This window comes from Pongo pygmaeus, chromosome 12, assembly GCF_028885625.2.
Source record: "Pongo pygmaeus isolate AG05252 chromosome 12, NHGRI_mPonPyg2-v2.0_pri, whole genome shotgun sequence".
NCBI classification, from domain to species: domain Eukaryota; kingdom Metazoa; phylum Chordata; class Mammalia; order Primates; family Hominidae; genus Pongo; species Pongo pygmaeus.
In genome coordinates, this window is record NC_072385.2 from 43,649,299 (window position 1) to 43,663,884 (window position 14,586).

General features: G+C 47.0%; 1 protein-coding gene across 1 annotated transcript in view; it reads left to right on the top strand.

Moving 5' to 3' along the window:
* Nucleotides 1–14,586, top strand: part of TTL (tubulin tyrosine ligase) — a 71,097-nt gene that overhangs the window by 35,437 nt on the left and 21,074 nt on the right. Inside the window, exons 5-6 of the mRNA XM_054472160.2 lie at nt 6,969–7,104; nt 8,677–8,946. Of these exons, the coding sequence (XP_054328135.1) occupies nt 6,969–7,104; nt 8,677–8,946 (406 nt within the window). The remainder of the gene's footprint in view (nt 1–6,968; nt 7,105–8,676; nt 8,947–14,586) is intronic.

A 14,586-nucleotide genomic window follows, 5' to 3' on the forward strand; every position in this document is an offset into this window, starting at 1 on the left:
CAGTATAGGTCTTTTCCTTTAAGCTCTAGATCCATTGACACCCTCACCATCTCTAAAAGGCATTTCAAACTGAACACATTTGATACAGAACTTTTCATTTCCTTCCCAACTTTGCCCACGCCAGCCTGCTCCTCCTTCACACTTTCCACTTAGTATATGATCCCACTATTCACTCAGTCTCTGAAGCTTAAAACCTAGGATTCATCCTTGACTACTATATTCTTTACAATCTACTCCTAATGCATTAGCAATTCTTGCTAGCTCTACCTTCAAAATATATTCTGAATAGACTATTTCTTGCCATTTCCCCTGCTTCCCCTCTAAATCAAAACCCCCATTCTTTTTAGTGTGTGTAACTGCAGAGCCTGCTCTCAACCAGTTCTCCTTCTAGACAATAATGTTTTCAAAACATAAATCTAATCATGTTACTGCCTACTTGAGACTTACCAGCTGGCTTCCTAATGCAATTAGAATGAACTCCGGATTCCTAATGGTAGCCTGCACCATTTGACATTTGCCCATATCTCTGATCTCATCTCCTTCTATCCTCAGCTTTGCTCTCTGCACTGTAGACACAAAGACTGCCTAGTATCTCTCAAATATTCCAAACTTGTTTCTGTACCTAGAATGTGCTTACATGGATTGTTTTGTTTCTCTCACCTCAGATGCTGGCTCATCAGGGAAGGCTTTTCTAATCTAAAATAGCCTCCGTGTCCATTGCTTTCTTTCCCTTTCCCCTGCCTCATTTACCTCCTGGCATTAACCTCTTCCTGGCACTATACTACTTCTCTGTCCATCTATCCCATTATTCTGTAGGCTTCACACAAACACAGACATTCTGTCTTATTCATCTTTGTACCTTCCTCATAGGCACTCAACAAATATGTGTTGAATGAATGCGTTAAGGGCTGAGGTTTATAATATTAACTCAGGCTGAAAATAGAGGCAGTTCCCAATGTAATGAACACATAAACAATCTCTGTCTATGTTAATGCCCTCATACGCTCTTCATAAAACCATTCTGGCTGGGCATGGTGGCTCACTGCCTGTAATCCCATCACTTTGGGAGGCCGAGGCGGGCAGATCACAAGGTCAGGAGATCGAGACCATCCTGGCTAACACGGTGAAACCCCGTCTCCACTAAAAATACAAAAAATTAGCCGGGTGTGGTGGCGGGTACCTGTAGTCCCAGCTACTCGGGAGGCTGAGGCAGGAGAATGGTGTGAACCCGGGAGGTGGAGCTTGCAGTGATCTGAGATCGCACCTCCAGCCTGGGCGACAGAACAAGACTCCTTCTCAAAAAAACAAAACAAAACAAAACCATTCCATTTTGAACTCACTTCTTACATTGCCTTGGAAGACATCTGGCCATTGGTACTCATTTCTATTCCGGGTCGAAGAGACCTCACCTTCTTTTCCACCAACCATGAGACAGGAAGGCCTCAACTGGTATCCCTGAAAGGGGGAGAGTTGGACTCTTGCCACAAGCCAGGTACCTCACCTACTTCTCTCTCCCCTCTTGTGACCATTTCTCAAGTACTGCCCCTTAGTGTGGTTCCAAAGGTAAATGACAGAATTAGAAGAGGAAATAGACATCCTTTCTCCTGTGGGTTTGGGATTGGAGTCAGAATGGCCACTGTGAGGACACCTGGTGATCCCTGGACCCTCACCAAGACAAGACTCAGAGGGACACCAAGCAGCAGGGGGAAGTCAAGAGAGAATAAAATGCCAAAGACTTTTTGCTTTAGGAGTTGAGGAGATATATATTTGATATATATTTATTATGTTTGGAAACCATAAAATGAAACCAATAGGATGAATGAATGGCTTTTATTCTTGTTAAAGAAGTATTTATTTGGTACCTTCTACATGGTTTGTATAGTTGGCTCAACCTTCAAACTCTATCCATTATGAAGCCACTGTTTACCATGTCCACTGCCTATCTCTAATCTAGCCACCTTCACCTCTCACCTGGAGCGTGGGAACATACTACATCTATAACAGAAAATTATTGTTTAGAAACAACCCCATTGTTCCGCTATTACAGATAACAGTAGTAAATGTCTTTGCTGTAGATCATCCTTGTTTCTTTTTTAATTTTAATTTTTTATTTTATATATGTGTGTGTATGTGTGTGTGTGTGTGTGTGTGTGTATGTGTATATATATATATATATTTGTTCTGAGACAAGGTCTCACTTTGTTGCCCAGGCTGGAGTGAGATGGCATGATCTCAGTTCACTACAGCCTCAACTTCCTGGGCTCAAGCAATCCTCCCACCTCAACCTCTTTTTTTTTTTGAGACAGAGTCTCACTCTGTCACCCAGGCTGGAGAGCAGTGGTGCGATCTCAGCTCACTGCAAGCTCCGCCTCCCGGGTTCATGCCATTCTCCTGCCTCAGCATCCCGAGTAGCTGGGACTACAGGTATCCGCCACCACGCCCGGCTAATTTTCTGTATTTTTAGTTGAGACAGGGTTTCACCGCATTAGCCAGGATGGTCTCGATCTCCTGACCTCGTGATCCGCCTGCCTCAGCCTCCCAAAGTGCTGGGATTACAGTCGTGAGCCACTGTTCCCGGGCCTGCTCCCATCTCAACCTCTTGAGTAGCTGGGACTACAGCCGTGCACCACCACACCATGTTAATTTTTTTATTTTTAGTAGAGATGAGGTCTCACTATGATACCCAGGCTGTTCTTGAACTCCTGAGCTCAAGTGATCTTCCCACCTCAGCCTCCCGAAGTGCTGGGATTACAGGCATGAGCCATCACACCCAGCCTTGACTCTTGTTTCTTCTTAAAAATTTCATTAGAGTAAGTTTGAAACATGAGATTACTTGGTCAAATGATATGAAGCCTTTATGGCTCTTGCTCTGTGTTATCCTCTGGCTTTTTCAAAGGGCTGTGAGCTAACAGAGCAGTTCATGACGAACTTTCATTAAAAGTATCACCATTTTTGTTTTCTTATTTTGTAGGTATAAAACAATACATAAAATTCAAATTTATTTTATAATTTTTGATACTGTTGTATCAAAAAATCTGAGTCTGATTCCTAAGGGAGATGAAACAGCATGAGTCATGTGTGTAGGGAAAGAGAAGAAGGGAACTTTTCCAGGTTGATTTGCAGTTTCTTGTTCAAGAAGCTCACCAGATGGTAGAACAAGTGACAGGAACAAGGTAGTTGAAAAGGGCATTAACATTTGGGAAAGGTGGATCATTGAATTAATGAACTGAATTGAATTCATTTATACAGAAAGCATGAGATCCAGGTAGAAATCAGCTATAAATCTAAAGCATAGATCAGAAGATTCTAGCAAATTGAAACCACAACGAGCTGTCACTACACTTTTATTGAAATGGTTAAAATAAGAAATGGTGACAACTCACTAAAGAGTGAGTTCAGCCATGTTACAGGATATGAGAGCAACACACAAAACTTAATCACATTTTTATATGCCAACAATGAACATGTGGAAACCAAAGTTAAAAACACAAAACTACTTAGCTGGGTGCAGTGGCTCACACCTGTAATCCCAGCACTTTGAGAGTCCAAGGCGGGCGGATCACCTGAGGTCAGGAGTTCGAGACCAGTCTGGCCAACTTGCTGAAACCCTGTCTCTATAAAAATACACAAATTAGCCGGACTTGGTGGCGGTCACCTGTAATCCCTGTTACTCAAGGGGCTGAGGCAGGAGAATCACTTGAACCGAGGAGGCAGAGGTTGCAGTGAGCTGAGATCGCACCATTGCACTCCAGCCTGGGCAAGAGAGCAAAAATTCCGTCTAAAAAAAACACAAAAAACCACAGTACTACTTACAGTCACCCCAGAGAAAATGTGATGCTTGGGTATAAATTTAACAAGACATGTACAGGCTCTGTATGCTAAAAATAGTAAAATGATTATGAAGGAAGTCAAAGAGGACCTAAAGAAATGGACAGACATACTGTGTTCATGGATTGCAGGAAAGTATAGTTAAGATGTCAGTTCACCCCAAACTGGTCTATAGGTGTATGTAATTCTTATCAAAATCTTAGCAAGATTTTTGTACAGACATGGAGCTTCTTTTAAAATTTACATGGAGGGGCCGGGCATGGTGGCTCACGCCTATAATCCCAGCACTTTGGGAGGCCGAGGCGGGTGAATCACGAGGTCAGGAGATCAAGACCATCTTGGCTAACACGGTGAAAACTCATCTCTACTAAAAATACAAAAAATTAGCCAGGCGTGGTGGCGGGCACCTGTGGTCCCAGCTACTCGGGAGGCTGAGGCAGGAGAATGGCGTAAACCCGGGAGACGGAGGTTGCAGTGAGCCAAGATCGCGTCACTGCACTCCAGCCTGGGCAACAGAGCAAGACTCTATCTCAAAAAAAGAAAAGAAAAAAAAAAAAATTTACATGGAGCCCAGGTGCAGTGGCTCACGCCTATAATCCCAGCACTTTGGGAGGCCGAGGCGGGTGGATCATTGGAGGTCAGGAGTTCGAGACCAGGCTGGCCAACGTGGTGAAACCCTGTCTCTACTAAAAATACAAAAATTAGCCAGGCACGGTGGCGGGCGCCTGTAATTGCAGCTATTTAGGAGGCTGAGGCAGAAGAATCACTTGGGCCCAGCCTAGGCGACAAGAGCAAGACTCCATGTCAATAAATAAATAAATAATAAAAATTCATATGGAAAGGCACAAGCCCTAGAATAGCTTAAACATCTTGAAAAAGAAGAATAAAGTATAAATGAACATGCTACCTGATACTAAGACGTATTTTAGAGCTATAGTACTCAATACACTGTAGTATTCATGGAAAAATAGAAACATAAATCAGTGGGGCCAGGCACAGTGGCTCACGGCTGAAATCCCAGCAGAGGCCAAGGCGGATGAATCACCTGAGGTCAGGAGTTCGAGACAAGCCTGGCCAACATGGTGAAACCCCATCTCTGCTAAGAATACAAAAAAATTAGCCAGGTGTGGTGGCGCATGCCTGTACTCTCAGCTACTCGGGAGGCTGAGGCATGAGAATTGCTTGAACCAGGGGGCAGAGGTTGCAGTGAGCCGAGATCACACCACTATGTGACAGAGCAAGACTGTGTCTCAAAAACAGAAGAAACATAAATCAGTGGAAGAGAATAGAGAACTCAGAAATAGACCAAAACATATATGCCCATCTGATATTTGAAAAAGGTGCAAAAGCCATTCAATAGAGGAAGGATAAACTTTTCAACAAATTGTACTAGATGTGGATATCAACAGGCAGAAAAATGAACATCAACATAAGCCTCACACCTCATACAAAAACTAACTCAAAATGGATCGTGGACCTAATAATCTTTCAGAAAAAAGGAGATAGGGCTTGGCAAAGAGTTCTTGAGCTTGACTCCAAAAGTATAATCCATAAAAGTAAAAATTGATAAATTGAACCTCATCAAAATAAAACTTCTGCTCTATGAAACACCTCATTAGAGGATAAAAATGAGCTACAAACTGGGCGAAAGGATTTTTAAGTCATACATATGACAAGGGACTCAGATCTAGAATATGTGAACAACTTTCAAAACAACAGTAAACAACAACAGACACATAATCCAATTAGAAAAAGAGCAAACAGTAAGACCCCATCTCTACAAAAAAATACAAAAATCAGCTAATGTGGTGGTACACACCTGCATACCTAGTATTCCTGAGAATTGAGAATATATGTTCACAAAAACTTGTGTGCAAATCTTATAGCAGCATTATTCATAAGAGGCAGACGAGAATGGAACCAATGCAAACGTCCATCAATGGATGACTGAACAAAAATGACTCTTCAGCCATAGAAAGGAGTGAACGTGATACTAATACCCACTACAATGGGGATGAGCCTTCAAAACTTTGTGCTAAGTGGAATTAGACACAAAAGGCCACATACTGTGTGATTCCGTTTATATGAAATGTCCAGATGAGATATCCATAGATACAGAAAGTAGATTAGTGGTTGTCAGAAGCTGGGGTGAGGAGGGAGTAGTGAGTGACTGCTAATAGGTACAGAGTTTTTTGGGGGGAAGTGGTGAAACCGTTCTAAAGTTAAACTGTAGTAGGCCGGGCATGGTGGCTCACACCTGTAATCCCAGCACTTTGGGAGGCCAAGGTGGGCAGATCACGAGGTCAGAAGACCAAGACCATCCTGGCCAACATGGTGAAACCCCATATGTACTAAAAATACAAAAATTAGCCAGGCATGGTGGCGCACGCCTGTAATCCCAGCTACTCAGGAGGCTGAGGCAGGAGAATCGCTTGAACCTGGGAGGCGAAGGTTACAGTGAGCTGAGACTGCGCCACTGCATTCCAGCCTGGGCGACGGAGAGATTCCATCTCAAAAAAACAAACAACAACAACAACAAAAACTGTAATAATGGTTTAAAACTCTTGAATATACTAAAAGCCATTGAACTGTGCACTTTCAAAGGATACATTTTTTGGTATATGAATTATACTTCAAGCTATCAAAAAGGATATATCAATTATTTAATGTTAATGGACAATTCCAGTGTATCCAGTTTTTTCTGTTACAATGCTGCAAGGGACGTACTTGAACATTCATCTTTATGCCTTTATCTTCCTGGTAGTTCTAGAAGATATAGTGAAGGAAGGGGATTTATTGTCATTATAGTCTTTATTGTGGTAGCCAGTGACCAGTAAAGAATGGTATTTATTTTGAGCGCTTAGGCACTTTGAATTTCTGTAAAACTGAGGTTTCATGGTGGTAGCCAGCCAAGATTGCGTTGACAACCCGTATGGAGAAAGAGTTGGTAGGATAATCCTGGGTGCTCTTGAGGGAAGAAGGGAGCGTGTGGGAGACTGGAGTAAGGAAGGGAGGGAAAAAGATGAGCAGGACATTGAAAGCCTCTTGTGGGGTTTTTGCTGTTTGTATTTCCTTTCTGGCTTTATAGAGAGCTCTTGGTTTGAATTGGACTGGTTTCTCTTTTGCTTTTTCCCTGTTAGGTGAAGGCATTCTTATCTCCTCAGAGGCTTCAGAGCTTCTCGATTTCATAGACAACCAGGGCCAAGTGCACGTGATCCAGAAATATCTTGAGCACCCTCTGCTGCTTGAGCCAGGTCATCGCAAGTTTGACATTCGGTAATGCATTCATGTCCATAGCTTTTGTTTTTATTCATCTGAAAAAACTGCCATGTTATATGGTGGGGAGGGGGACATGGAATATGAGGAAGTGTTTGACCATGTTTAATGTGTTACCAAAATTGAGCGCAGCTGAATGGAACTGAGCTTCTGTACCTAATTTTCTATTTTTCTTCTTTTTTCCATCTAGAAAATGTTACTACGATTATGGATTTTCTTTTTTAAAAAATATTCTTTTCTGGCCGGGCACAGTGGCTCATGCTTGTAATCCCAGCACTTTGGGAGGCCAGGGTGGGCGGATCACCTGAGGTCAGGAGTTCGAGACCAGCCTAGCCAACATGGTGAAACCCCATCTCTAGTAAAAATACAAAATTAGCCAGGCATGGTGGCAGGCACCTGTAATCCCATCTACTCAGGAGGCTGAGGAAGGAGAATCACTTGAAGCCGGGAGGGGAGGTTGCAGTGAGCTGAGACCGCACCATTGCACTCCAGCCTGGGTAACAGAGTGAGACTCCTGTGTCAAAAAAAAAAAAAATCTTTTCTATGAAAATGACTTGTAGATGCAAAGAAATGAATATAAATGTATGGTCTTGCTCATGGAATAAACTGAGAGATGTGCATGGAACACGTAATTCAGACACAACAGGTTGTGCAACCTTGCCAAATAATTTCTCCTCACTTCATTATTTGTGTCCCACTCTGTGGATTTTATGACCACACCTCAGGGGATTTTAAGTTTCTGAGCAAAGGGCTTGGCATGGAGAAAGATGTTGTGTGGTGCTTTCTAAAGCTAAACATCCCTCCCTCTCCAACTTACTCTTGGCCTTGCTGTCAGCTCCTTGCCAAGGACTCTGTCTCCTTGATTGCTTCATAACGATTTGTCGCTTCTTGAACATCAACCCTGTGTCAGATCATCTTCAGGAGGAACACTCTTAAGATTACTCAAAGAGGAGACATAACAAATGGAGGTTTCATAGGTTAACCTTAAAATCCAACCCATCTAGGGCTTGGTGTGGTGGCTCATGCCTGTAATCCCAGCACTTTGAGAGGCCAAGGTGGGTGGATCACCTGATGTCAGTATTTTGAGACCAGCCTGGCTAACATGGTGAAACCCTGTCTCTACAAAAAATACAAAAATCACCCGGGCGTGGTGGCATGTGCCTGTAATCCCAGCTACTCAGGAGGCTGAGGCAGGAGAATTGCTTGAACCCGGAAGGCAGAGGTTGCAGTGAGCCGAGATCACACCATTGCACTCCAGCCTGGGCAACAAAAGCAAAACTCCATCTCAAAAAAAAAAAAAAATCATCTGAATCTCTTCAAAATGCTTTATCTTTTGATCAAAATTTCCTTGTTATTTATGGTAAAATGTTTTGTTTGCCTCATTGTAGTGATAACTCACTATCTTAGCTAAATCATAATATGCCTCTTACAGTTTTAGAAACTTCCTCCTTCTGTAGTTGCCTCCCACTCCTCACCTACCCCAGAAAATAAGTCAAGATGTGGAGATTGATGTATGTAATATGCAGAAACTTTGGATGACTTGAGTAAAGCAGTGTTTTTGTTGAATTGCAGAAGCTGGGTCTTGGTGGATCATCAGTATAATATCTACCTCTATAGAGAGGGTGTGCTTCGGACTGCTTCAGAACCATATCATGTTGATAATTTCCAAGACAAAACCTGCCATTTGACCAATCACTGCATTCAAAAAGAGTACTCAAAGAACTACGGGAAGTATGAAGAAGGAAATGAAATGTTCTTCAAGGAGTTCAATCAGTACCTAACAAGTGCTTTGAACATTACCCTAGAAAGTAGTATCTTACTACAAATCAAACATATAATAAGGTAACTTAATTGTATCTTTTTTGATTACGTGTTTCTTCTTGAAGGAACTTTGGCGTCTATGCCTTTCAAAGAATTGTTTCATATAAGTTGTCTAATTTATTGGCAAAAATTTTTTGTAATATTCCTTTATTTTCCTTTTAATGTCTGTAGGTTCTGTAATGATGTCTCCTCTTTCATTTCTGATAATGGTTATGTGTGTGTGTGTATATATATATATAATATATATATATATTTTTTTTGAGACAGGGTTTTGCTCTTGTTGCCCAGGCTGGAGTGCAATGGTGTGATCTCGGCTCACCGCAACCTTCACCTCCTGGGTTCAAGCAATTCTCCTGCCTCAGCCTCCCAAGTAGCTGGGATTACAGGCATGTGCCACCACGCTGGGCTAATTTTGTATTTTTAGTAGAGATGGGTTTTCTCCATGTTGGTCAGTCTGGTCTTGAACTCTTGACTTCAGGTCATCCACCCCCCCTCGGCCTCCCAAAGTGCTGGGATTACAGGCGTGAGTCACCATGCCTGGCTAATTTATATTTTCTCTCTATTTTGCTTGGACAGATTGACTAAACATTTATCAATTTTATCAGTCTTTTCAAAAAATTAGCTTTTGGTTTTATTGGTTTTCGCTATTGTTTTTCTTTTCAGCTTCTTTGATTTATGCACTTTATGATTCTCTTCCTTTTGCTTTTTGGAGGATATAATTTACTCTTTTTCTAGTTGTGCTTTTTGTTTGTTTTTTAAGAGATGGTGTCTCATTTTATTGCCCAGGCTGGAGTACAGTGGTGTGATCATAGCTCACTGCTGCTTCAAACTTTTAGGCTCAAGGGATCTTCCTGTCTCAGCCTCCCAAGTAGCTGGGACTACAGGTGTACACCACTGTGCCTGGCTAATATTTTAATTTTTTGTAGAATTGGGTCTCACTGTCTTGCCCAGGCTGGTTTCAAGCTCCTGGGCTCAAGCAGCCCTCCCACCTTAGTCTCCCAGAGTGCTGGGATTATAGGTGTGAGCCACCATGCCCAGCCTATTCCAGTTTTTAAGGTGAAAGGTTAAATAATTCATTTGAGATATTTCTTTCTTTTTTTTTTTTTTTTCTGAGATGGAGTTTTGTTCTTATTGCCCAGGCTGGAGTGCAATGGCACGATCTCGACTCACCGCAACCTCCGTCTCCTGGGTTCAAGCGATTCTCCTGCCTCAGCCTCCTGTGTAGCTGGGATTACAGGCATGTGCCACCGCGGCTGGCTAATTTTGTATTTTTAGGAGAGACGGGGTTTCTCCATGTTGGTCAGGCTGGTTGAGATACTTCTTTTTTAAAAAAATAAAAGCATGTCTCAGTTTCCCTTTATCAGTTTCCCTCTAAATATTGCATTAGCAGAATCCCACAGATTTTGCTATGTTATGTTTTCATTTCCATTTTATTAAAATATTTTCTAATTTCCCTTATGATTTTATCTTTGATTCATGTGATTTAGAAATTTTTGTTTAATATCCAGATATTAGGTCAGGAAGAGACTTTGTCTGGTTTCATCTTTAAAAGTCGCTAAGGTTTCTTCCATAGCCCAGAAGGTCTTTTAATGTTCTATGTGCACTAACAGAATGTGTACTTGGCTATAATTGGGCAGAGTGTTGTTTTTTATTTTTATGTTTTTTGAGACAAGGTCTTACTTTGTTTCCCAGGCTGGAATGCAGTGGCACAAACATGGTTCACTGCAGCCTTAACCTCCTGGGCTCAAGCATAAGTAGCCTAGGTAGCTGGGACTACAGGTGCATGCCACCAGACCCGCCTGATTTTTGTATTTTTTTTTTGTAGAGACAGGGTTTTGCCCTGTTGCCCAAGCTGGTCTCGAACTCCTGGGCTCAAGCAATTCTCCCATCTTGGCCTCTCAAAGTGCTGGGATTACAGACATGAGCCACTGCACCTGGCCTTATTCTGCTTGTTCTATTTATTACTCTTGATCTTAGCCAAAAGGCCGAGAAGCGATGCTCGTTCTATTTATTATTGAAAAGAGAGGCACTGAAGTCTCCAAGTATAATTATGGATTTGTATATGTCTCCTTTCAATTTTATCTATTTTTGCTTCATGTCTTTTGATGATCTGTTATTAGATGCATATATATTTAGGATTGTTATCTCTTCTTTGGGAATTGACTCTTTTATCATTATGTAATTTTCTTTTTTTTTCTTTCTTTTTTTTTTTTTTTTTTTTTGAGATGGTCTGACTCTGTTGCCCAGGCTGAAGTTCAGTGGCATGATCTCACAAACTGCAACCTCTGCCTCCCAGGCTCAAGCCATCCTCCCACTTCAGCCTCCTGAGCAGCTGGGACTACAGGCACATGCTATCATGCCCGGCTAATTTTTGTATTTTTTTTTTTTTTGTAGAGACAGGGTTTCACCATGTTGCCCAGGCTGGTCTCGAACTCCTGGGCTCAAGCAGTCTACACACTTCAGCCTCCCAAAGTGCTAGGATTACAGGCGGGAGCCACCATGTCCAGCCAGTATTTCGTATTTATTTATCTAATTTTTATATAACCAATCTAGCTTTCTTTTGATTAATGTTTCCATGGTATGTCTCCATGTTTGGAGTATGTTTCCATCCTTTTATTTTATTTTATTTTTTTTTATTTTTTTTATTTTTGTAGCTTTTATTTTTATTTTTATTTTTTTTTAATTTATGAAGTATTTATTGATGATTCTTGGGTGTTTCTCGGAGAGGGGGATATGGGAGGGTCATAGGATGATAGTGGAGAGAAGGTCAGGAGATAAACACATGAACAAAGGTCTCTGGTTTTCCTAGGCAGAGGACCCTGCGGCGTTCTGCAGTGTTTGTGCCCCTGGGTACTTGAGATTAGGGAGTGGTGATGACTCTTAAAGAGCATGCTGCCTTCAAGCACCTGTTTAACAAAGCACATCTTGCACCGCCCTTAATCCATTTAACCCTGAGTTGACACAGCACATGTTTCAGAGAGCATGGGGCTGGGGGAAAGGCCATAGATCAACAGCATCCCAAGGCAGAAGAACTTCTCCTAGTCAGAACAAAATGGAGTCTCCTATGCCCACCCCTTTCTACACAGACACAGCGACAATCTGATCTCTCCTTCCTTTCCCCACACTTCCTCCCCTTCTCTTCAACAAAACCGCCATCATCCTCATGGCCCGCTCCCGATGGTCGCTGTCTCTTCGGAGCTGTCGGGTACACCTCCCAGACAGGGCAGCCGGGCAGAGGCGCTCCTCTCCTCCCAGACGGGGCGGCCGGGCAGAGGCGCTCCTCACTTCCCCGACGGAGCCGCCCGGGCAGAGGCGCTCCTCGCTTCCCAGACGGGGCCGCCCGGGCAGAGGCGCTCCTCGTTTCCCAGACGGGGCCGCCCGGGCAGAGGCGCTCCTCACTTCCCAGACGGGGCGGCCGGGCAGAGACGCTCCTCACTTCCTCCCAGACGGGGTGGCGGCCAGGCAGAGGCGCTCCTCACCTCCAAGACAGGGCGGCCGGGCAGAGGCACTCCTCACTTCCCAGACTGGGCGGCCGGGCAGAGGCACTCCTCACTTCCCAGACTGGGCGGCCGGGCAGAGGCGCTCCTCACGTCCTAGACGGGGTGGCCAGGCAGAGGCGCTCCTCACTTCCCAGACGGTGTGGCGGCTGGGCAGAGGCGCTCCTCACTTCCCAGATGGGGCAGCCAGGCAGAGGCGCTCCTCACTTCCTCCCAGACGGGGTGGCGGCCAGGCAGAGGCGCTCCTCACTTCCCAGACGGGGCGGCCGGGCAGAGGTGCTCCTCACTTCCACCCAGACGGGGTGGCGGCCGGGCAGAGGCGCTCCTCACCTCCCAGACGGGGCGGCCGGGCAGAGGCGCTCCTCCCTTCCCAGACGGAGTGGCCAGGCAGAGGCGCTCCTCACCTCCCAGAGTGGGCGGCCGGGCAGAGGCGCTCCTCACTTCCCAGATGGGGCAGCCAGGCAGAGGCGCTCCTCACTTCCTCCCAGACGGGGTGGCGGCCAGGCAGAGGTGCTCCTCACCTCCCAGACGGGGCGGCCGGGCAGAGGTGCTCCTCACTTCCTCCCAGATGGGGTGGCGGCCGGGCAGAGGCGCTCCTCACCTCCCAGACGGGGCGGCCGGGCAGAGGCGCTCCTCCCTTCCCAGACGGAGTGGCCAGGCAGAGGCCCTCCTCACCTCCCAGAGTGGGCGGCCGGGCAGAGGCGCTCCTCACTTCCCAGAGTGGGCGGCCGGGCAGAGGCGCCCCTCACTTCCCAGAGTGGGCGGCTGGGCAGAGGCGCTCCTCACTTCCCATAGTGGGTGGCAGCCGGGCAGAGGCGCTCCTCACTTCCCAGACGGAGTGGCCAGGCAGAGGCCCTCCTCACCTCCCAGAGTGGGCGGCCGGGCAGAGGCGCTCCTCACCTCCCAGAGTGGGCGGCCGGGCAGAGGCGCCCCTCACTTCCCAGAGTGGGCGGCTGGGCAGAGGCGCTCCTCACTTCCCATAGTGGGTGGCAGCCGGGCAGAGGCGCTCCTCACTTCCCAGATGGGGCAGCTGGGCAGAGGTGCTCCTCACTTCCTCCCAGACGGGGCGGCCAGGCAGAGGCGCTCCTCACTTCCCAGATGGGGCAGCCGGGCAGAGGCGCTCCTCACTTCCTCCCAGACGGGGTGGCGGCCAGGCATAGGCGCTCCTCACTTCCCAGACGGGGCGGCCGGGCAGAGGCGCTCCTCACCTCCTCCCAGATGGGGTGGCGGCCGGGCAGAGGCGCTCCTCACCTCCCAGACGGGGTGGCCGGGCAGAGGCGCTCCTCCCTTCCCAGACGGGGCGGCCGGGCAGAGGCACTCCTCACCTCCCAGAGTGGGCGGCCGGGCAGAGGCGCTCCTCACTTCCCAGAGTGGGCGGCTGGGCAGAGGCGCTCCTCACTTCCCATAGTGGGTGGCAGCCGGGCAGAGGCGCTCCTCACTTCCCAGATGGGGCAGCTGGGCAGAGGTGCTCCTCACTTCCTCCCAGACGGGGTGGCGGCCAGGCAGAGGCGCTCCTCACCTCCCAACCGGGGCGGCCGGGCAGAGGCACTCCTCACCTCCCAGACGGGGCAGCTGGGCAGAGGCGCTCCTCACCTCCCAGAAGAGGCGGCTGGGCAGAGGCGCTCCTCACTTCCCATATGGGGTGGCAGCCGGGCAGAGGCGCTCCTCACTTCTCAGACGGGGTGGCGGCCAGGCAGAGGCGCTCCTCACTTCCCAGATGGGGCAACCGGGCAGAGGCACTCCTCACTTCCTCCCAGACGGGGTGGCGGCCAGGCAGAGGCGCTCCTCACCTCCCAGACGGGGCGGCCGGGCAGAGGTGCTCCTCATCTCCCAGACGGGGCAGCCGGGCAGAGGCGCTCCTCACTTCCTCCCAGACGGGGTGGCAGCCGGGCAGAGGCGCTCCTCACATCCCAGATGATGGGCGGCCGGGCAGAGGCGCTCCTCACTTCCCAGATAGGGCGGCCGGGCAGAGGGGCTCCTCACATCCCAGACGATGGGCGGCCAGGCAGAGATGCTCCTCACTTCCTAGACGGGGTGGCGGCGGGGCAGAGGCTGTAATCTTAGCACTTTAAGAGGCCAAGGCAGGAGGCTGGTAGGTGGAGGTTGCAGCGAGCCGAGATCACACCACTGCACTCCAGCCTGAGCACCATTGAGCATTGAGTTA